Below are 22,705 nucleotides of genomic sequence, written 5' to 3'. Positions count from 1 at the left end.
GAAAGGTGATGAGGTGGAATTTCTTTAATCTGCGGAATTCATTGCCACAGAAGGTTGTGGAAGCCAAGTCAATGGATATTTTTAAGGTGGACATTGATACAGTAGATTCTTTATTAGTACGGGTGTTAGGGGAGAAGACAGGTGAATGGAATTAGGAAGGAAAGATAGATCAGCCATGATTGAATGGCAGAGTAGACATGATGGGCCAAATGGCCTAATTCTGTTCCTATAACTTATGAACTTATTTGGAAAGGCAATTAGGGTCTAGATGAATTGGAAACGTGTAATAAAAATGGAAGATGGAATTTATCTCAGTGGAGGTGTTTTGTTTTGTGAGGTGTTAAAGCAGGATTTACTCTGTAAATGACAGGGTCCTGGAGAGTGTTGTAGAAGTGACACCTAGTGGTACAGGTACATAGTTCCTGGAAAGTGGCCACACAAATAGTCAGGGCACATTTGCCCTCATTAGTCAAGGCACTGAACGTAGGTTGGGGAATGTCATGTTACAACTGTACAATCCGTCAAAATCCATTTCAGCACTTGGAAAGTATTGGAGGAACGGATACTGCCTGACCTGCCGAATTCTTGCAGCGCTTCATGTTTCACACAAGATTCGAGCATCTGTAGTTCCTTGTATTTCTGTGGTAAAATATTCAGTCATTGAGTGATACAGTACGGAAACAGGCCCTTCGGCCCAACTTGCCCACACTTGCCCAGCTACACTAGTCCCACCTGCCTGCGTTTGGTCCATATTCCTCCAAACCTGCCTTATCCATGTTAAGTTTCAAAAATACTGGGTAGAATCCGAGGTAATTATATCTATGGTAGGAATGCAAGTTTTTCTGCCAAAGGTGCAGGGCATTGATGAGCAGTTTTCAGAGCCCAGCAAGGCGATGTGACTCTTTAACAAACAAATGCTGGAGTGACTCAGCATCTCTGGATAATGTCACGAACATACACAGAGAGCAAATGTGAGCAAGTACTATGGTATTTTGGACAGCTCACATTTTTGAGATCCGTCACATTGGTTCATTCTGAATCAACAATTCGATAAAATGTGATGTATAAATATGCTTGCAGTTGGCCTGCTGATGGACCTGGGCCACACGGAGCTTTCTGCTGCACCGACTCATCCTCCTCCTCCAGCGGGTGGAGCGCACCAACCGTCGCGTCACGTGAACAAACACGGCCACAGGCGCGCGGGTGAGGGCGCGCATGCGCGGCAGTGCCAACGGTGTTCCCGGTTGTTCCGGCCGAAGCCGTTATTGACGCTCGAGCTGCCAGGTGAGTGCTGCCGTTTGGCCGGTAACTCGCGTCGGACACCAAGCGATGGTCGGTCGTGGCAGGTATCTGACCTGCGTGCTCACGCCTCGTTAATGGCCGCCCTGATGCTGCCGCCGCTGCATGTGATGCGGCTTGCGGCCCGAAGAAATAAATGTAAAGTGTACGTCGGCCTGGCCTCGGAGACAGCCGGTCCCTGTCCGTTGTGTGGGAGCGGCTGCTAAATTGCGACGTGAAGGCGAAGGGAGTTGGATGGTGGCCCTGCATGGCGTGGGGGAGGGGCGGTCACGTGCGGGCGTGGGCGCCGCAGCGAGAGATCATTGCAACATGAATGGAGATGAGGAATGGGTGGCGTTTCGGTTCCAGATGGTCTGACGATGGGTCTCGACTCGAAACGTCACTCATTCCTTCTCTCCAGAGATGCTGCCTGTCCCGCTGAGTTACTCTAGCGTATTGTGTTTACCGTTTAAACCAGCATCTGCAGCTCCTTCCCTACACATTGACACGCGTTACTCGTGTTTCAATCATTGCGACCAGGGGCGGGGCCTGAAGTATTTGGTCCCTTCCCCTTTAGCACGGCCACTTTAAGCAGTTCGGTATTCCGAAAAACGCAAGGAATCATGGGATTTGTCAAATGTCATTCAAAAAACAAGCGAGCGGGTTGCCAGGCAGCGGGAGAGTGGGGTGTAACAGCGAGAGAGTGGGGTGTAACAGCGAGAGAGGGGGCAGATGTGAGTGGGGGTTTGCATGTTGGTTGCAGAGGCGGGCAATGTCCTCCAGTCCGGGGTGGGGGGGATGGGGTGCAGAGATTGTCCTAGCGTCAGCGAGTTCTTGCGGAGACGCGGTGTCCGGAATCTGCAGTGAAGCCACAATAGCGAGTTTCCCTCTCCCCGCCATCTTGCCTTTATCTGCGGACAGGCATCACTCTGTAGGAAGGAACTGCAGATGCTGGTTTACACCGAAGGTAGACACAACGTGCTGGAGTAACTGAGCGAGAGGCAGTATCTTTGGAGAAAAGGAATAGGTGACGTTTTGTGTCGAGACCCTTCTCCAGAGATGTTGCCTGACCCGCTGAGTTGCTGCAGCATTTTGTGTGTATCCCCGTTTAAGACTAGTCCTCGGCTTTCGCCAGCACCGAGGGGGTTGACCGACAGCCACTGGATAAGGCGAGAGGTGCAGCTGACGGTCCCTGGCCCGTCGGGGAACGGGTTCCTCGGCAGTTGGCGGGAGTTAGCGCTTCTCTGCGTTGGCTGTAAGCCTGGGGCCACCACCGTTCTGGGTTACTCCGGACATCTTCGGCCTCCCCCGGACAGGGATGGGACATTCCGGAGAGGACGGGGAAGGGGACAGTAGTGAGACTCCGCTCACAGATCTGCCTCCTGGGGTTATGCAGGAGAGGGGTGCGTGGTTTGCCCCTGTATAATAACCCTGTATAATCCGGGAGGGCAGCCCGAGTGAGAATGAAACCCATACTCCCAGGGTGAGGGGGACTGGACCGTGATTCATTAAATTGTCACGGCTGAGATTTCTGTATGGACCAGTGGAGAAGGAAGAACTAGTGTTGCTAACTCCAGTAGCAATTCAACAGCACTTGCAGCGCCAGAGACCTGATTCGATCCTGACTACGGATGAAACACAGGTCTGTATACATGCAGCAGCTCAGCTGCCAAGAATGTTTATCTCCAGTGACCTATGACCTGGGCATGCGCAGTCAGAATTCTGAACTCGCTTATTTGTAGGAAGGAACTGTAGATGTGTAGGAAAGAACTGCAGATGCTGGTTTAAATCGAAGATAGACATAAAAAGCTGGAGTAACTCGGGACAGGCAGCATCTCTGGAGAGAAGGAATGGGTGATGTTTAGGGTCGAGACCCTTCTTCAGGTTGATGTCAGGGGAGTGAGCGGTACAGAGAAAAAATGTAGTCAGAGTGAGTAAGATCGGTCGGAGAACTGGGGAGGGAATGGAAAGAGGAAAAGCAAGGGCTAATTGGTTAGAGAAGTCAATGTTCATACTGCTGGGGTGTAAGCTGCCCAAGGGAAAATTAGGTGCTGTTCCTCCAATTTGCGCTGGGCCTCACTCGACAATGGAAGAGACCTAGGACAGGAAGGTCAGTGTGGGAATGGGAGGGGGAGTTAAAGTGTGGAGCAATCGGGAGATCAGGTAGGTTTAGGCGGACTGAGCAGAGGTGTTCAGCGAAATGATCGCCGAGCCTGCGCTTGGTCTTACTGATCTACAGGAGTCCACACCTGGAACAGCGGATACAGTAGATGAGTTGGAGGAGGTGCAAGTGAACCTCTGCCTCATCTGAAAAGATTATCGGGGTCTTTGAAGTAGCGGGGGGGGTGTATAGGGACAGGTGTTGCATCTTCTGTGGAGGATTTGCTCTTGGTTTCTCCGATATACAGAATTCCACACCTGGAACAGAGTATACATTAGATGAGGTTGGAGGAGGTGGAACTGCACCTCTGCCTCACCTGAAAAGACTGTCGGGGTCTTTGGATGGAGTAGATGGGGGGAGGTATAGGGACAGGTGTTGCATCTCCTGCATATGCTGGTTTACGCAACAGATAGACACAAAATGCTGGAGTAACTCAGCAGGTCAAGCAGCATCTCTGGAGAAAAGGAATAGGTGACGTTTCGGGTCGAGACCCTTCCATAGACTGGACCCATTTTGTCTTTCCAGAGATGCTGCCTAACCCACTGGAGGAAATGTATGCAGTGAGGTTATTTTAATTTGACGGAAGAAATGGCGAGAATGCATTTGAGATCGCAAACAAAACATTGGCCATTTTTCTTTTTTTTTGCAAGTCTTATAAACACTTTCTATGCTATGGATTCAGGGTCACCGCGAACTAGTGGTGGAGGCTAAGACAAGGATGGATGTGATATTGATGAATAATAATAAATTTTATTTATGGGCGCCTTTCTAGAGTCTCAAGGACACCTAAATGGTGAATGGTGAAGCAATATCATGGTCCCCTCAACACATGGTCTACTCCGGCTGCTATTTTGTATTTTAGTTCTGTGGGGTTGACTGAATGTTAACCAAGAAACAAACTACTGGAGGAACTCAGCAGGTCAGGCAGCATCTATGGAGAAAATGTTTAAATTTGAAGTAGAAATACTGGAAGTTCATATGACATTTGGGGCGATACAGTTAAATTCAATGGATGTTTTGACATTCGCTATAGCGTTTCTCTCCATATATGTTGCTTTAGCGATTGAATATTTCAAATATCTATAGTATTTGGCTTATTGGATGAATATTAAATAATTCTAGTGTAGACATAGTCCTGAATGCGCATTGTCTGCTCTATTGAGCATGTGAAATCACAATGTTTTGTTTAGAGATACAGCACCCTTTGGCCCACTGAATCCACACCAACCAGATAGACACAAGATGCTAGAGGTCAGTGGACAGGCTGCATCTCTGGGTGGAAGGAATGGGTGATGTTTCCGCTCGAGACCCTTCTTCAAACTTCAGTCATGGGAGAGGGAAACACTGAGATATGGAGGAGTAAGGTGTGAACATGAGATCAGAGGATGAATATCAAGGAAAATGTAGAATAGATAATTGTTAGCTAGGGGAACATGACCATGAGACATAAAGAGTTAAAAATTTCATCAAGAGACAACATAGTCAGACTGGTTGGAGAACTAGGTTGGGGGAGGTATGGAGCGAGAGGGAAAGCAAAGGTTACTTGAAGTTGGAGAAATCTATATTCATACCGCTTGGGCAACTTCCTGAATCTGGTGGCATGTGCTTTCAAACTTTTGTATTTTCTGCCCAGTGAGAGGGGAGAAGAGGGACTGACAACAGTGTAAATGGTTCTTGATAATGTTAGCTGCTATCCTGAGACAGTATGGAGTGGAGTATGGGGAGTGGTGTGGTTAGACTTGATCATATGATGGACTTGGCTACATCCTCATTTTTTTTGCAGAGTTGTTGCCAAACCAAGCTGTGATGCAATTCAACAGTATGCTTTCTATGGTATATCTGTAGAAATTGGTAACAATTATTGGAAACATGCCAAGCTTCCTTAATTATCTGAGGAACTAGAGGTGTCAGCAATCTCCACTTCGTCACCATTGATGCTGACTGCAATGTTATCCTACTTTTTCAGAAAGGTGGGAGAGATAAAACAGGGAATAATAGACCAGTTAGCCTGACATTGGTGGTGAGAGAGATGCTGGAGTCAATCATGAAAGATGAAATAGCGGCACATTTGGATAGCAGTAACAGGATCGGTCAGAGTCAGCATGGATTTACAATGGGGACATCATGCTTAACTAATCTTCTGGAATTTTTTGAGGATGTAACTAGAAAAATGGACAAGGGAGAGCCAGTGGATGTAGTGCACCTGGAGTTTCAGAAAGCATTTGGTAAGGTCCCACATAGGAGATTAGTTGGCAAAATTAGAGCACATGGTATTGGGGGTAGGGTGCTGACATGGATAGAAAATTGGTTGGCAGACAGGAAACAAAGAGTAGGGATTAACAGGTCCCTTTCAGAATGGCAGGCAGTGACTAGTAGGGTACCACAAGGCTTGGTGCTGGGACCGCAGCTATTTACAATATATATTAATGGTTTCAATGAAGGAATTACATTAGCAAATTTGCAGATGACACAAAGCTGGGTGGCAGTGTGAACTGTGAGGAGGATGCTATGAGAATGCAGGGTCACTTATTCTTGAAGATAGCGGAGTCTGGGGATATGGGGAGAAGGCAGGAACGGGGTAATGATCAGCCATGATCACATTGAATGGCGGTGCTGCCTCGAAGGGCTGAATGGCCTACTCGTGCACCTATTGTCTATTAACACTACGTTATTAAACACTCTATCTTCTTCCTGTACTTTGTCTCATTATTGATTGAGATATGGACCACTACAGTGATATTATCTGTAAACTTGTAAATAGAGTTGTAGCTGAATTTGGCCATCACTTGTGAGTGTGTAGGGAGTATAGTATGGTGTTGAGAAAGTATACGTGTAGGACACCGGTGTTAATAATTATTGTGCAAGTCGATATTTCAGGTCAAGATCCTGGGTCAGGATTGAACAGGAAAGATTGCCAGTATATAGTTGTACAAGAGATGGTGGGAGGATGGTTGGGACAGAACCTGGCAGGTGATTGGTGGAACCAGTTGGCAGAATGATGGGCAGGTGGTAAAAGGGGATGGGAGAGATGAATAAAAGGATAAGAAAGGGAGGTGAAAGAATGTGTGTTGGAGGAGAGCTCAAGGTGTGGTTTACCTGAAATAAGAAAATGTAATCGCCGTTGGGTGTAATATGAGATGTTGTTCGTCCTATTTATATTTGGTCTCTGTAGCAATGGGGAAGGCTGAAGGCATACAGAACAATGAGAGTCTTTAATACCTCAACTCTATTCTATTCCCCTTTCCAGTCCCTTCCCACGTACATCCAGGACACCTCACATGCTCTTCACCACTTTAATAATTATCAATTCCTTAGCCCCTGCTGCCTCATCCCTACCATGGATGTACTGTCATTTAAACTTCAATTCTGCACCAGGAAAACTGCAAGGAATTCCGTTTCTTCCTTGAGCAGAGATCCAATCAATTCCCCATAACTGATACCATCTTTTGCTTGCAGAATTTGGCCTTGCCCTCAACAACTCTTTTGATAACTCTTGATTTCTCTTGCCTTCTTCAAGTTTGAGGTGTAGCCATGGTTCTCCAGCAATGCCTTTCTTCGTTGATTACGTTGAACACTCTTTGATCCAATAATACCCCCAACTCTTTCTCTGTTACATTGATGACTGCATTGGGGCTGCCTTCTGTACCCATGTAGAACTTGTTGATTTCTTTAACTTCCACCCTGCCTTCAAATTCAGTTAGACTATCTCTGACAACTCTCTACACTTTTCATGTTCTTTGTGTCCATTATAGTGGACAGACTGACTCCCACATTTCTGTGGCTACACCTCCTCCCATAATGCCTCGTGCAAGGATACCATCCCTTACTGCTAGTTTCCCCATCTTCCTTTTTTGGTCCTCCCCTGTCCCCTTCTGCTGTTATAGATGGAGCCATAGTCCGTGTCTCCCCTGTTTCCTGCAGTTCTACTCTCTCCCAACCCCCTCCAAGACAGAACATGGAGTCCTAGACATTCAGCATGGAAACGGGTTATTCAGCCTAACTTACCCATGCGGATCAAGATGCCTCATCCACGCTAGTCTCACCTGCCTGCATTTGGCACATACCCCTTTTAAACCTTTTCTATCCATCCACCTGTCCAAATGTCTTCTAAAGTGTTCACATAATTCACCATAAAATTGGTGTTTAATCAAAAATAAAGGTCTTGAATTTCAGTTGTACTTTAAAAGCATGCAGTAAATTTCTGTTTCTGATGCTAGATTTATCTATTTACCTTGTAACATGTTAAAATCTGACTATGGGTCGCTGGGTTAACATAATAGTACATGTTAAGTTGGAAAGGGTCCAGTTAAGATGATGCCTGTCCTTGTACAAATTTAAGATTTATTTTTCTCCTCTCTTCACCTTGGGTTCTTCTGCCATTTTGTATTGGATCGCTGCCTTAAAATCACAGTCGGAAACCACAGAAACAAACCATTTGGCCTACCATGTCTGTGCTAGCCAGCAAGCACTCATTCACACTAAGACTACATTTAAGACCCCTTGCATCCTCATCACCTCCCCCACCTCTAATTTTGTTGCCACTTCCCTACATTACGGATGTCTTGCAAGAAACTACAAGTATGTCTTTGGAATGAGGGAGGGAATTGGAGCACCCAGGAAAACAGCATAGGAAAATGTGCAAATTTCACAGACAGCATCCAAGGTCAGCATTGCCTGGGTCTCTCGAGCTGTGAGACTGCAGTGCTAACTGCTACACAACTGTGTTGTCTTGATTCTTGATTGTTTCTGATAATAGAACCTCCGTTTTCACTTCCTGTTTGAAAACATGTTGAGTACATTTGTTAAATATCCTTTTAACCTACCATATTCTGAAAAGTGCTGCCTTGGCTTCTCAATCTCTGCATAACTGAAATTCCACATCCTTTAGTACCATTTTAAGGAAACAGCTTTGTGCCTTTTTTTTAAAATAAGGGTATTGGTACTCCTGAACAATGTAATGTGATCTGCTATAGTTTATTAATGACATTAAAAGATAGAGGGGACTTAATAATGAAAGTTGTATTTTGAATAGTTTTAAATGTTTCTGTTAAATTCAATGACATGTATGACCCAGAGGTTATTTGGATATCGCAGTTGTACACAAATCTCGGTGAAGTAACTCTCCACATCTCACCTGTGTAAGCTCAGGGTCTGTAGCTCTTCCAGACAGTGGGTTTCTATCCAGTGTAACTACCAATTTTCTTAGCACCAAAGTTAAAAAACTGGGTGGAAAGGTAACTAAAATATTGATTATTTCCATTTTTGTTATGAGTGAACATCTTATAAATTTTGAGCTGGTTGTAGCTAAAAAAATATTTACTGCTTAGTAAACTCTTTTTTTTCTTGCAGTTTTGCAACGATACATTGAAGAATATGTCTTTGTCTCTTCAAGCCAACTATAAACTGAAGCGCTGAAGTATTTGGAATGAATCGTCTTGAAATCTAGTGGGGGAAAATGAGTGGTTCAAAACCTGATATTCTGTGGGCTCCACATCATGTGGACAGATTTGTTGTTTGTGACTCAGAACTTTGTCTTTATCGGACTGAATCAGTTGGAAATTTCGAAGTTAAGGCTGGTTCTTTGAGGCTATCAGAGGACACCACAGCCACGTTGCTCGCAATTAACTCTGACACGCCTTATATGAAATGTGTGGCTTGGTATCCTAAATATGATCCTGAATGTCTACTTGCTGTTGGACAAGCCAATGGGCGAGTTGTGCTTACTAGCCTTGGTCAAGATCGCAATTCTAAATTCAGAGATTTGATAGGAAAAGAATTTGTTCCTAAGCATGCTCGTCAGTGTAATACACTAGCTTGGAATCCTGTGGACAGCAACTGGCTTGCCGCTGGACTGGATAAACACAGGGCAGATTTCTCTGTACTCATCTGGGATATCAGCAGCAAATACACACCAGAAATTGCTGTACCAGCAGAGAAAGTTCGACTTTCTGCTGGTGATACAGATGCTGGACTTGTTGTGACAAAGCCATTGTATGAACTAGGCCAGAATGATGCAAGTCTTTCCCTTTGCTGGCTCCCAAGAGATCAAAAGCTGCTTTTGGCAGGTATGCACCGCAATCTTGCAATCTTTGATTTGAGAAACACCAGCCAAAAGATGTTCGTCAATACAAAAGCTGTTCAAGGTGTAACAGTTGACCCTCACTTCCATGACCGCGTGGCATCTTTCTTTGAAGGACAGGTGGCAATCTGGGACCTGCGGAAGTTTGAAAAGCCAGTGCTGACATTGACTGAACAACCCAAACCACTAACAAAAGTAGCTTGGTGTCCAACCAGAACTGGTTTGCTGGCCACATTGACTAGAGATACTAATATCATTCGTCTGTATGACATGCAACATACGCCAACGCCCATTGGGGATGAAACTGAGCCTACCATAATAGAAAGGAGTGTTCAGCCCTGTGAAAACTGCATTGCCTCATTTGCATGGCATCCAACAAATCAGAACCGCATGGTTGTTGTGACGTCGAACAGGCTGATGTCAGATTTCACTGTCTTTGAACGAATATCGTTGGCGTGGAATCCAACTACTACTTTGATGTGGGCATGTGGCAGACACTTGTATAACTGCAGTGAAGAGGGAGAAAGTAGTTCTGGCGAGAAGGATGTTGCCACAAAAATGAGACAGCGTGCACTGTCAAGATATGGTCTTGATATGGAGCAAGTGTGGAGAAATCATTTGTTGGCCGGAGATGATGACCCTCAGCTAAAATCATTATGGTATACTCTGCATTATATCCTTTTGATCAAGATTCTTATTAGTTTAAGAATGATTTAATCAAAGATTAAAATATAAATTATTGTTCTAAATCTTGCAGTAATATTTAAGGGCAAACCTGCAGTACTGACTTACAGCCTCCCATCTGCTTCATTACTGCATTGGATCTCATCCCCCTGCCAATCTTGTTTAAGCTGAACTAGATAGCATGCCTGCCATGATATTGTTTTCCCTCTAGTTCAGGTGCAACCAGCTGCATCTTGTATAGGGCACTTCTGTGCCAGAAGAGGCCTAAAAATCTAAATCCTTGCCCCCTGCACCAACGGCACAGTCACACATTAACCTGTCCCATCTTCCTATTCCTACCCTCACCTCCATTTGGAGATTGCTACCCTTTGAGGTTCTTTTTAAAGTTTTGACTAATATTATTTACACTATAGGACCTTATCCCCTTTCCTACCCATGTAATTTGTGCCAACTTGCACAACTACTTCTGGCTGATCACCCTCTTCCATGAAAACGTTCAGCAACCACTTTGATTCATCCTGGGCTCTGGCACATGGGCAGTAAACATCCAGGAGTCCCGTTTGCTGCCACAGAATGTCTGTCTGCCCCCCTAGCTAATGAGCCTCCTATCACTCTAACTCTCTGACTACCCTGCTGTGCCTGACATGGTTGCTGCTGCTGCTCTCCTCTGGTCATTCTCTTCCTCACCCCCACCAATAGTATCCAACAGTATTGTTTTTTGAGGGGAATGGGATGGGACTTCCTGCACTCTGCCTACTCCCTTTCCTGGTAGTCGCCCATCTACTTTTTGCATGGACCTTGCGTGTAACCACCTAACTCCTTTAACTCCTATCTATGATGCTCTTGGTTTCCCTGATGATACTGAGGTTGTCCAGCTGAAGTTCCCAGTTCCCTCACATGGTCAGTTAGGAGCTGCAGTGAATGCACTTCCCACAGGTTTAGTCCTAAGGGACACTGACAGTCTCTCTGATTTTTCACACCCCGCAAGAGGAGTATACCAATTCCCTAACTGCCATTACGACTGGTGTGAGACAAAGTAATAGTTGCACAAAGCAAAGCGGCCCTTGCCTTATCTTGCTGTCACCCTCTGCTCTGTTTCCTGGCTGAAGCTTCACAAGACACAGCCTCAGTGCTTGCCCTCAGACATAGCACTTGGACGTCAACACACTTGCTCCCAACAGTCTGCTCCACTAGTGCCCACCTTCCTTTTATACACCACTAGGATCAGTCACTCCAGGACACTAACCGCTGCTTATGGGCAGAATAACCCACATATGATAAGGCATGGTTCTTTTAATGCATTGTCATATAATAAACATCTTGTTTGCACTTCAGTCTGAACTACTTGTAATATTTATACTTTAAAAATGCAACATAGATATTGCAATATGCATTGCTAAAGAGATTTAAAAATATGAAAATAGTTTTAAAACTTTAGTAGCATAATTTTTACACCATCCATCAGGAAAAGAGAAATTGTGGTTTCTGGTGGAGCACTGAGAACAATTTCTCCATCGCAGGATTAACTTTCACTATAAAATTATAGAGAATAATTTTCACTTGTTGAAACAGTTCCCAACAGCATGTATATCTGCATCTAGTTATTGTAAAAATACTTCAATGTTTAATTAACCTTAGACTTTGATTATGATCATGTAATGGTGATCATGTATCACCACCGGGTGGCGCCCGTAATGGCCGCATCGCCAACAGTCTGTCTCGTTCCTTCTCCGTTTATATTATTTTAAGTATGTCTTAAATGTGTGTTTCAATGTTTCTTGGTATGTTTTATGTGGGGGAGGGGGGAAATCGGGGGAAACTTTTTCCAGTCACTTACCTCGACGGAGATGCGGTTTTTCTCCGTGTTGCATCTCCGTCCACCATGTGGCCTAACAACGTGGAATGGTGCGGCCTTTCCTGAAGACCGGCCCGGAGTTTCAAGCTGCCGGCGTGGACTTGCCATCCGTGCGATCCTTTACCGAGGATCGTCAGCGAAAGTGCTCCGACTGCGGGGCCTGTGGACTTTTAACACCTCCGGTAAGAAGAGGCCGACTCAGGAGCTTCATCGGGAGTGTTCCGATCCGTCCCGACACTGGAGTTTTGATCATTCCGACGCGAGGGCTTGAACATCGTACTGTCGACAGCGGCAAGTTCGGAGGGTTCGGCCCCAACCATGGGTGAACAAAGGAGGAAGATGATTAAACTTTATTGCCTTCCATCACAGTGAGGAGTGTTGATTCCACTGTGGTGGATGTTTATGTTAAATTTTATTTTATGCGACTGTGTATTGTTGCTTTTCACTTAGGATGGCTGTATGGTAACTCAAATATTACTGTACCATAATTGGTGCATGTGACAATAAATGCGAACTTGAAATGATTATTTTATATTACAACATTTTTGTAGTTATTAAGTTCAAAAAGAAAGATAAATAAATTCAGCTTGTACTGCCTTCTACAAACTTGGGGCATGTTAAAGTGCTTTATACCTGGTGAAGTGCTTTTGAATTGTAATAATTTAAAACCTAATTTTCGCTCTCAAAGAGATTGAACAAAATGAAATATACAGTGACTTTGAGCTGAATTTAAGCTGATGTGTCGACCATCAGGTACTGATTAACGAGAGCTGCAGCTGTTTGATGACAGAAGTGTTGATCATAGGTTTGGATAAGGGAATGCTATGCTCAAATTGTGGGAAATGTTATTCATGGTTGCTGAAGGGCATAGATTTTTAATTAGATTTTTACTATTGAAAATGCAAAAAAAAAATTGCAGCCATTTTTTTTCCTTCATGTTGCTTTCCTAAACTTGTGATCACTCATGAAACAATATGCTGAAGATGCAGAACAGAAATCATCTGTGAACAAAGTGCCTCTTGTGTACTCTGGCATTAAAACTATTTTAAAATCAAGTGCAGGTGAGTATGAATGAATCCATTTACAACTTTTAATTCTATGCAAATGGTTGTTGCCTCATGTTCCAAGTTATTTTCCATGTTCTTTGAGATCTGACTTAATAACAATGAATGATAAAGGATTATATATTATTTATATTGGATGAGGTATTTAAGCACAATTAGTCTGAAGAAGAGTCCTGACCAGAAATGTCACCTATCTATGTTCTCTAAAGATGCTGCCGAACCAGCTGAGTAACTCCAACACTTTGTATATTTTTTGTAGGCCAGTAACTGCAGTTCCATGTTTCTGCAAGGTATTTAAGCAGTCGGTCATTCCAGAGACTGTTTGAAACAATTTCCTATTTGCATGTTTCAATGTCCTTTTCTTTCAAAACCTGTTTTCCAAGGAAAGGACATTGCAATAATCAGATTCTATTACAAAAGCATGAATGTATTTATTTTGTATGAGGCATTTAAAGCATTGTGAATCACCCTTATTTTACTCATTTGCGATTACTCCATTACCAGAGAGAAAAACAGAGAGTTATAAACACAGCTGGCTTGGATCCGATCGGCAGACAGGTGTTATCAGATACCAGAGTGAGGAACGATGTTTGGCTCTGCAACTTTGTGGCTGGATTCAGAAGGGTCCAGATATTGATGTAGATCCTTTCCTGAACTCATTGGAACAAGGAGAAGAATGGGAACGAGCTGCTGCTGTTGCACTTTTTAACCTTGACATCCGAAGAGCAATAGAGATTCTTAATAAGGGAGCTGCTTTAGTGAAAGGTATACTATTTTTAAAATATTGTTTTAAATACTTTAATCACTAAAATGTTGCTATTAGATATGTTATGCTTTCCTCTCATTCAGTGAGAAGAAAATAAGAATTATTATTTATTTGTTTCGAGTAAACAAATGAGAAAAATGCAGAGTAAACACTCCTTTTGTGTATGAAGAGCTTTAAATTACAAAACTTCTTAAACTTTTGGCTTACTATTTTCATAGTTTTTTCAGTGTAATTGACCAAGTTATATGTATTCAGTAATTTTATGTCCATGTTCCATGGAATCTAAATTGAGCTTCATATACAGTGGCTTGCAAAAGTTTTCATACCCCTTGAACTTTTCCACATATTGTCACGTTACAACCACAAACGTAAATGTATTTTATTGGGATTTTATGTGATAGACCAGCACAAAGTGGTGCATAATTGTGAAGTGGAAGGAAAATGATACATGGTTTTCAAATTTTTTTACAAATAAAAAACTGAAAAGTGTGGTGTGCAAAAGTATTCAGCCCCCCTGAGTCAATACTTTGTAGAACCACCTTTCGCTGCAATTACAGCTGCAAGTCTTTTGGGGTATGTCTCTACCAGCTTTGCACATCTAGAGACTAAAAATTTTGCCCATTCTTCTTTGCAAAATAGCTCAAGCTCAGTCAGATTGGATGGAGAGCGTCTGTGAACAGCAATTTTCAAGTCTTGCCAGAGATTCTCAATTGGAATTAGGTCTGGACTTTGACTGGGCCATTCTAACACATGAATATGCTTTGATCTAAACCATTCCATTGTAGCTCTGGCTGTATGTTTAGGGTCGTTGTCCTGCTGGAAGGTGAACCTCCGCCCCAGTCTCAAGTCTTTTGCAGACTCTAACAGGTGTTCTTCCAAGATTGCCCTGTATTTGGCTCCATCCATCTTCCCATCAACTCTGACCAGCTTCCCTGTCCCTGCTGAAGAAAAGCATCCCCACAGCATGATGCTGCCACCGCCATGTTTCACAGTGGGGATGGTGTGTTCAGGGTGATGTGCAGTGTTAGTTTTCCACCACACATAGCGTTTTGCATTTAGGCCAAAAACTTCAATTTTGGTCTCATCTGACCAGAGCACCTTCCTCCACATGTTTGCTGTGTCCCCCACATGGCTTGTGGCAAACTGCAAACGGGACTTCTTATGGCTTTTTTTCAACAATGGCTTTCTTCTTGCCACTCTTCCATAAAGACCCGATTTGTGGAGTGCACAACTAATAGTTGTCCTGTGGACAGATTCTCCCACCTGAGCTGTGGATCTCTGCAGCTCCTCCAGAGTTACCAGAGTTGGCTGCTTCTCTGATCAATGCTCTCCTTGCCCGGCCTGTCAGTTTAGGTGGATGGCCATGTCTTGGTAGGTTTGCAGTTGTGCCATACTCTTTCCATTTTCGGATGATGGATTGAACAGTGCTCCGTGAGATGTTCAAAGCTTGGGATATTTTTTTATAACCTAACCCTGCTTTAAACTTCTCCACAACTTTATCCCTGGCCTGTCTGGTGTGTTCCTTGGGCTTCATGATGCTGTTTGTTCACTAATGTTCTCTAACAAACCTCTGAGGCCTTCACAGAACAGCTGTATTTATACTGAGATTAGATTACACACAAGTGGACTCTATTTACTAATTAGGTGACTTCTGAAGGCAATTGGTTGCACTGGATTTTATTTAGGGGTATCAGAGTAAAGGGGGCTGAATACTTTTGCACGCCACACTTTTCAGTTTTTTATTTGTAAAAAAATTTGAAAACCATGTATCATTTTCCTTCCACTTCACAATTATGCGCCACTTTGTGTTGGTCTATCGCATAAAGTTCCAATAAAATACATTTACGTTTGTGGTTGTAACGTGACAAAATGTGGAAAAGTTCAAGGGGTATGAATACTTTTGCAAGCCACTGTAATCGGTTCTAAATATTGTACTGGGAAAACAGATTTACCCACAAATCTGGCCCCAATTCAAAATAATGGGAATGTTTGGGGTTTTTGCCATTTGTCACTGAAGAAAATCTACAAATTAAATTGATGTTTGTAAGTTGCCAAGAGACACTGATGGCGGCCTAGAGAAAGTATTTAATGTAATATGAAAATACTGAACTAATGCAGACTTGGAAAAGGTTAGAAATGTATGTCCTTTTCATTAATTCCAATTCAGTTTGCTTGTGGATGTTGGACTATTTGGGGGATAAATGGATTTTGGGGTGTATTGATAGAATGGCACCAGATTACCTTTGGTACAACAGTTAGTATTTTGAATGCACATTAGAAACAACACATTTTGTTCCATTATGTGGCATAATTGGACTGCTTCATGTGGGGTCAAAAAAATGAGTTGTGCTTATGTGTAAACCTTTAACTATAACTTCATTTTGCACAATATTGCACTGATCAACCCAGTTTGGGTTGATCAGTGCAATATTCAGAAACTGATAATATGTATCAGTAATATGTTCCACATATTAAATTATTTACATTCAAATCGAGTGATTATTAGATTTTCTTGGGTTGTTGAACTGAAGTCAGAGTAGATTTGCAATATAGATTTTTGTTACGTGGGATTTAAACCCTATGATCTTCTGATTAAATGAAGACTAATACACACTTTCATTAAAAAATACTCTGATGAAAATATTAATTCCCATTAATCTGAAAATATGCCATTTTTATAACAAAAGTTTGTATCTTGAGAAGTTGAAAGTAGACAAATCTCCAGGGCCTAATGAGATATATCCGAGGACATTGTGGGAAACTAGAGAGGAGATTGCAGGAACCCTGGTTGAAATTTACGAGTCATCTTTAAATACAGGCGAGGTGCTGGAAGACTGCAGGGTGGCAAATGTTGTGCCCCTATTCAAGAAGGGCTGCAGGGAAAATGCTGGGGATTGTTGTAATTCCGGTTCCTAAACTTACCTCTTTAGTCTGGTTCAGTCAAACACCGAATACGAGCACTGGAAATCCAACTCCCTGTTATTACACAATACCAATATTATAATTTCTTGCATAAGCACCTTGATAACAATAGCCTCTTTGTTATCAAATGTTGGATAGGCCTCAATCAATTTGCTGAATACATCGACAATCACAAGTACATACCTATATCTTTGGCACTTCTCTAGCTCGATGTAATCCATTTGAAGAGTTTCAAAGGGACCCATGGGCAAAGGTGTTCTTCCATCCTCACAACCCACTCCTTTCCCAGAATTATATTTCTGACAAATAATACAGCAGCTACTCACTTTCTGGGCCAAAGTTTATAATCTTGGATGCCACCAAGTAGCCGAAAGAGCATCACCAATTGCTCTTGCACCACAGTGAGTCGCGAAATGCATACACTCCACAACCCAAACTGCAAGAGGAGCTTCTTCCTGCAACTGAATAATTTCCTGGATGGTTGGCATTGGCTTTTCCGAGGGAGACTTGTTACATGAACTTTTTATCTGCCTCATCATCTTTCGTTCCTGGGATACCTCCTTTGCTGCTTAGGTCAGCACAACAATTCACTATGTCTATTGGTGTCTGGCCCTTTGTGTGAGCACCACACTTCATTACTGAAATTTGCCTGGGTAGCAGCAGAGCCTGTAATAAATCAATCACCAATTGTTTATGAGATATTTGAGTTCCTGCTGAGGTTAGGAATCCTCAATTCCTCCACAGCTGTCCAAAGCCATGTACCAGTCCGAATGCATATCTAGCATCTTTATATATGTTTACTTTCAGATCTCTTCCAACAATACATGCTCTGATTAAAGCGAACAGCTCAGCCTGTTGGGGCTGAAAAGGGTGACTCAAAGGCAGCTGCCTCTACACTGTTCCCATCCTGGTCTACAATAGTGTATCCAGAAAGTCTCTGGGGCCCAATGGATACACTTCCATCAACGTATGGTGTCATATCAGGGTCTGCTATAGGAGCGTCCTTTAAATCTTCCCTTACAGATGTCTCTTGTATTACGAACAAACAGTCATGTCCTGATTCTGACTGTTCCTCTGGAGGTGAAATGAGGAAAGATGCTGGATTAATAGTTATACAGTGTCTGAATTGGAGTTTTGGATTACTCAATAGATACATTTCATATTTGTTTTGACGAGCCATTGTCAGATGCTGAGTTTGCAGTTGTTCCAACAAGGCAGCCACCGAATGGGTACTGTACACTACTATCTTCTGCTGTAAAGTCAGGTTTGCAGCAGACTAGACTATTATAGATTGCTGTTAACATCTGGGTGCATATTGGGTGTCCTCTCGCTACTGGGTCAAGTTTTGAAGAATAATAAGCTACTGGTCTGCTTATCCCCAGGTTTTTAGGTGAGGATTGCAGTTGAACATTCGTAAAGGATGGTATAGTAAAGTTAGAAGGGTCTATCATAGAGTGACCTTCCTAGTGCTGGAGCCTGCATTAAAGATCACTTTAAATTCTTGAAAGCTTTCTGAGTTTCTTTGGACAACTGAAATTCACCCTCTAGGCGAGTATAATGAGTCAATTCCTTGGTGTCTAGTGCAATATTAGGGATCCATGTTCAGCAGTAGTTCACCATACCAAGCCACTATCTCATCTGCTTTGCCTCTTTTGGTACAGGAAGTTCGCAAAGTGGTTCAAGTCTTCTGCTTTCTAGACTTCTTTCCGTGGCCAAAATTATCACTCTCAGACATTTTACTTTTTGTTGAGCCATTGATACTTTGGACTGAGAGACCACATATCCTAAGGTTGCCAAGTGGTTCAATAATTGAGAAGTATCCTCACGATTGCTCTGCTCATCTAAACTAGCCACCAACAAGTCGTGCACATATTGAACTAGTGTGGATTTTCTTTTAAAACTTAAGGTGCTTAACTGTCCTTGAAGACATTGAGAAAACAAGGTAGGCGAATTAATGAATCCCTGAGGTAGTCTTGTCCACGTATATTGTTGGCCCCTGTAAGTAAAGGCAAATAAATACTGGCTGTTTCTGTGCAGCGGTAAGGAGAAGAAGGCATGCTGCAGGTCTACAATTGAACAAATCTTCGCTTCAGCTGGAATCAAAGCTAGAATATGAGCTGGGTTTGGCACCAAGGCATGGAGCAGTTCTACCACTGCATTGCCAGATCTTAAGTCCTGAACCAGTCTGTACTGGCCCTCTTTCCCTGCCTTGGGTACTGCAAGGATTGGTGTGTTGCAAATAGACTGGCACTTTACTAAGATGTCTTGTTCCAGCAATCCCCGAATCAGCTTCTCTATACAGGTGCACAACCTTTTATCCGAAAGCCTTGGGACCAGACACTTGTCGGATTTCGGAATTTTTCGGATTTCCGAATGGAAGATTTTTAGCGTAGATTAGGTAGGTAGCGCGGGCGGCTTGAAAAGTCTGGAGCGGCTGCCTCCTCCCCGGAGACCGGGGAAATCATTGTAAATCATTGCTTAAATGTTAGTCAGTTAGTTTGGAGGGATTTTATGTGGTTGGTGGGTGGGGGGTGAAGGGGGAAACTTTAATTCTTAGTCCCCTACCTGGTCGGAGAGGCGGGGAGCGGGCAATGCCTTACCGGGTCGCCGTGCAGTAAGCTCCGGAGCGCTGTGGCCGCCGACTCCCAACATCGCGGAGCTGGGGGCTGCGGCGTCCGGCCGCGGGCGGCGCCGGTTGGAGCTCCGACCCCGGCAACTCTACCCCTGGCTGCGCGGCGCTCCAAATCCAGCGCGGCCCGCGGCCGGACGCCCGCAGCCCCAGCTCCACGATGTTGGGAGTCGGCGGCGTCGCAGCGCTGGGATACCAGCGGAGAGTGGGCAATGCCTTACCGGGTCGCCGTGCGGTAAGATCCGGAGCGCTGTGGCCGCCGACACACAACATGTTGGCGGCCACAGCAGTGCTGGGGCTGCGGGCGTCCTGCCGCGGGCCGCGCTGGATTTGGAGCGCCGCGCAGCCAGGGGTAGAGTTGCTGGGGTCGGGGCTACAACCAGCACCGCCTGCGGCCGGACGCTCGCAGCCCCAGCTGGGAGTTGGCGGCCACAGCGCTCCGGAGCTTACTGCACGGCGACCCGGTAAGGCATTGACCGCTCCCCGCCTCTCCGACCAGGTAGGGGATTAAGAATTAAAGTTTCCCCCTTCACCTCCCCCCCTTTTTCACATAAAAGCCCTGCAAACTAACTGACTAACATTTAAGCAATGATTTACAGATGTTTAAGTGTCTCCCCGGTCTCCAGGGAGCAGGCAGCCGCTACAGTAGTACAGACCTGGGTTGACCGTGGGTCGTTTCGGGTCAAGTTTGGCGCCAAACGCGAGCTTTGGTGTGCAGACGACATCTGGAAAAAATGGCCGGTTTTCAGAGTTTTTCGGTTTCCGGAACTCCGGATAAAAGGTTGTGCACCTGTACTAGGAATTGCATGTTGTTTCAATGGGTACTGCTGTATCGAAGGCAGTGTTACTGGAGAGCTACCTGGATGGGATCAATGCCAGCACATCCTACCTGAGTTGCGTCTTCTGCCCACACTTGCGTGTCCACATACTCACATCCCTCACTCCCCAGATACTGGCGTAACTGGGCAACACTGTCCTCTGGGTCTGGTAAAACTCAACAGCACATTGGTTAGACAAGCTCCGTTCTTCATATATATTTGGCCTGATCAATTGCTTTCTTTACCGTTGCTCCCAAGTCTTTTGCACTTGCTGGAAAATTCACCTTCCTCATTATGTGTGGAGCAACCTTTGAAGATCGTTTCCATAAATCTAGGGGTATCTTAACGTACTCTGCAGTTCCTTCTTGTCCTGTTACCTGTGCCAAAATTCACATTCCATTTTTTTTTTCCTTCTTGAGGTCTGAAAAAGGTTTATAATTCTTTATTTTTGCCACCTATCATAGGCCAATGTGATATGAAGCTCATCTTCTAAGTCTAAGGACCACCATTGGGGTGTCACTGTTGAACAGCGCTGCCTTTCGGGAGCCCATGGGGTTACTATTATTCCACCGTCGCTGCTTTTAATTGAAATGCACAGAGCAAATCTCTAGCCATTAAATTGCAATCCAATCCAGTTGTTATTACGTATCTGTTTTATTGCCTTTCTTCGATACACCAATTGACTTGGAGATGGGATACTGGCAAACTTGTCCCTGAAACCCGGACAGGCTCTGAACTTCACTTGACTTGGGAAGGTTATAAATTAATTGAAGCCGTTAAGGTTGTAACACGCAAGCATAATCACACTTAAACAAGAAAAAATATAGGTAACACATAAAATATAAGCATTCAATTAAAGTACAATTCTAATGTAAATCACACTATTTTAAATTACATTAGATCACGCTATATTAATATAGTCACGATTCAAACTACGATTGCAGCATTAATCACACAATCACTGTATTACAATTACGGAGTTATACAGAGCTATATACAATTACGGTGCTATCTTACAATTTTACAAGATCAAAACGGATCTCTCTACAATAACCAGTCTTTAATATGAATGTCCTGAATTTGGTAAAATTTAAATTGAAAAATTTAGATCACTGTCCAGACAATAGATGCATCTCACCCCTCTCAGTGTTGATTTTAAAGTATTTTCAGCCAATTTTAATCCAACCCTGAGTTCCCAGTACTGTTTGGGACTTAACCACACACAGGTACAGCCTCGAACCCCTAGGCCTCAAACCATTCTACCTGTTAAATACTGGTTTTCAGCACCTACCCGCTTCATGCTGGTTCTCGATGCTGATCTTTAAAGTGTCGTCTGTCCAATCGCACTCTCAGCGCTGATTCAGTACTTTGCCTCTTAGTACTGACCCTCCCTGACCTGTCTTTGAGGATATCTCGAAAACTATCCCAGGCTGAGTGGGGCCTCAAACCCCAGGGTCTACCAAACCTCGGGCCAGTTTCAGTGGTATCCCAATTGCAACAGCTGAAGCCTTACCAATGGTGTGGGGCCTTTAACCCACGAGAGAAGAGCATTTTGAGCCCAGCTCCCTTGGGCCTCAAACCCCCTAGGCAGGGACTTAAACCCCCAGTCAGACTACTAATCATCTATCGATGTCTTCGGGAATCAAAACACAAGCACGCGGATGACCGTCGTCGGATCAGCGGAGCGGGGAAAACCGATGAGAAAGTCGCACCGTGGCACCGATTTCTCCTCCCGCAATCCGACACGACTCAATTCCCTGACCGCAAATTTATGTTTGGAAATCTGTTGAGATCCCGGACGAGCCCCCAATGTAATTCTGGTTCGTAAACTTACCCCACTTAGTCTGGTTCAGTCAAACGCTGAATACGAGCACTGGAAATTCAACTCTTTTATTACACAATACCAATACCAATACAATACCTCATCCAATACCGCAGGTCCGATACTTGACTCTACTAATTCGAGCCCAACAGCCTCGCGCAAATAGAACAAACCTCAGCAGATCGGCACACCACAATGTGCTTCCCCCCTCTTTTATACCTTTACAGGCCCTTGGTGCGAAAATACATGCTACCCCTACAAGCCAATTATCGATAAGGGTTACAAAATACATTGAACGACAGTTCCCTAACCCAATCATATAATATCACATAACATACTTTCAACACATAGGATGAAACAATTCTGTTAGGTAAAGAAACATTCTCCCAGGTTAAGTAAACATCTTTGGTGAGGCCCCTCTCCTGGACCAATCATAATTAGCGCCGGGAATAATGCAACGTTATTGTAACCCATCATTTCCCCAACCAATCCCAAGCATGCATTTGCAACAGGACCTAGCTCCTTCTGCAAAATCTCATACGTATTAACAATTAAAGGCCATTTGGACATCAACCTCTATTCAACCCCTTCCCAGGCTCTTTGGAGCCACGATCCTCATGGTCTTTA

At 44.0% G+C, this 22,705-nt stretch overlaps 1 protein-coding gene across 2 annotated transcripts in view; it reads left to right on the top strand.

Annotated features, from left to right (window-relative positions):
• Nucleotides 1-1,188: 1,188 nt before the first annotated feature.
• Nucleotides 1,189-22,705, top strand: part of mios (meiosis regulator for oocyte development) — a 56,117-nt gene continuing 34,600 nt past the window's right edge. Inside the window, exons 1-4 of one of the 2 annotated variants that reach the window (XM_033045804.1) lie at nt 1,189-1,284; nt 8,789-10,191; nt 13,020-13,118; nt 13,626-13,886. In XM_033045804.1, coding sequence (XP_032901695.1) covers nt 8,895-10,191; nt 13,020-13,118; nt 13,626-13,886 — 1,657 coding nt within the window. In that variant the 5' untranslated portion in view covers nt 1,189-1,284; nt 8,789-8,894. Of the gene's footprint in view, nt 1,285-1,325; nt 1,347-8,788; nt 10,192-13,019; nt 13,119-13,625; nt 13,887-22,705 lie in introns of those variants that run through there. The other variant, XM_033045812.1, reaches the window with a different exon arrangement.

This window comes from Amblyraja radiata, chromosome 2, assembly GCF_010909765.2.
Source record: "Amblyraja radiata isolate CabotCenter1 chromosome 2, sAmbRad1.1.pri, whole genome shotgun sequence".
Classification (NCBI taxonomy): domain Eukaryota; kingdom Metazoa; phylum Chordata; class Chondrichthyes; order Rajiformes; family Rajidae; genus Amblyraja; species Amblyraja radiata.
This window is presented reverse-complemented; position numbering and strand designations above follow the sequence as displayed.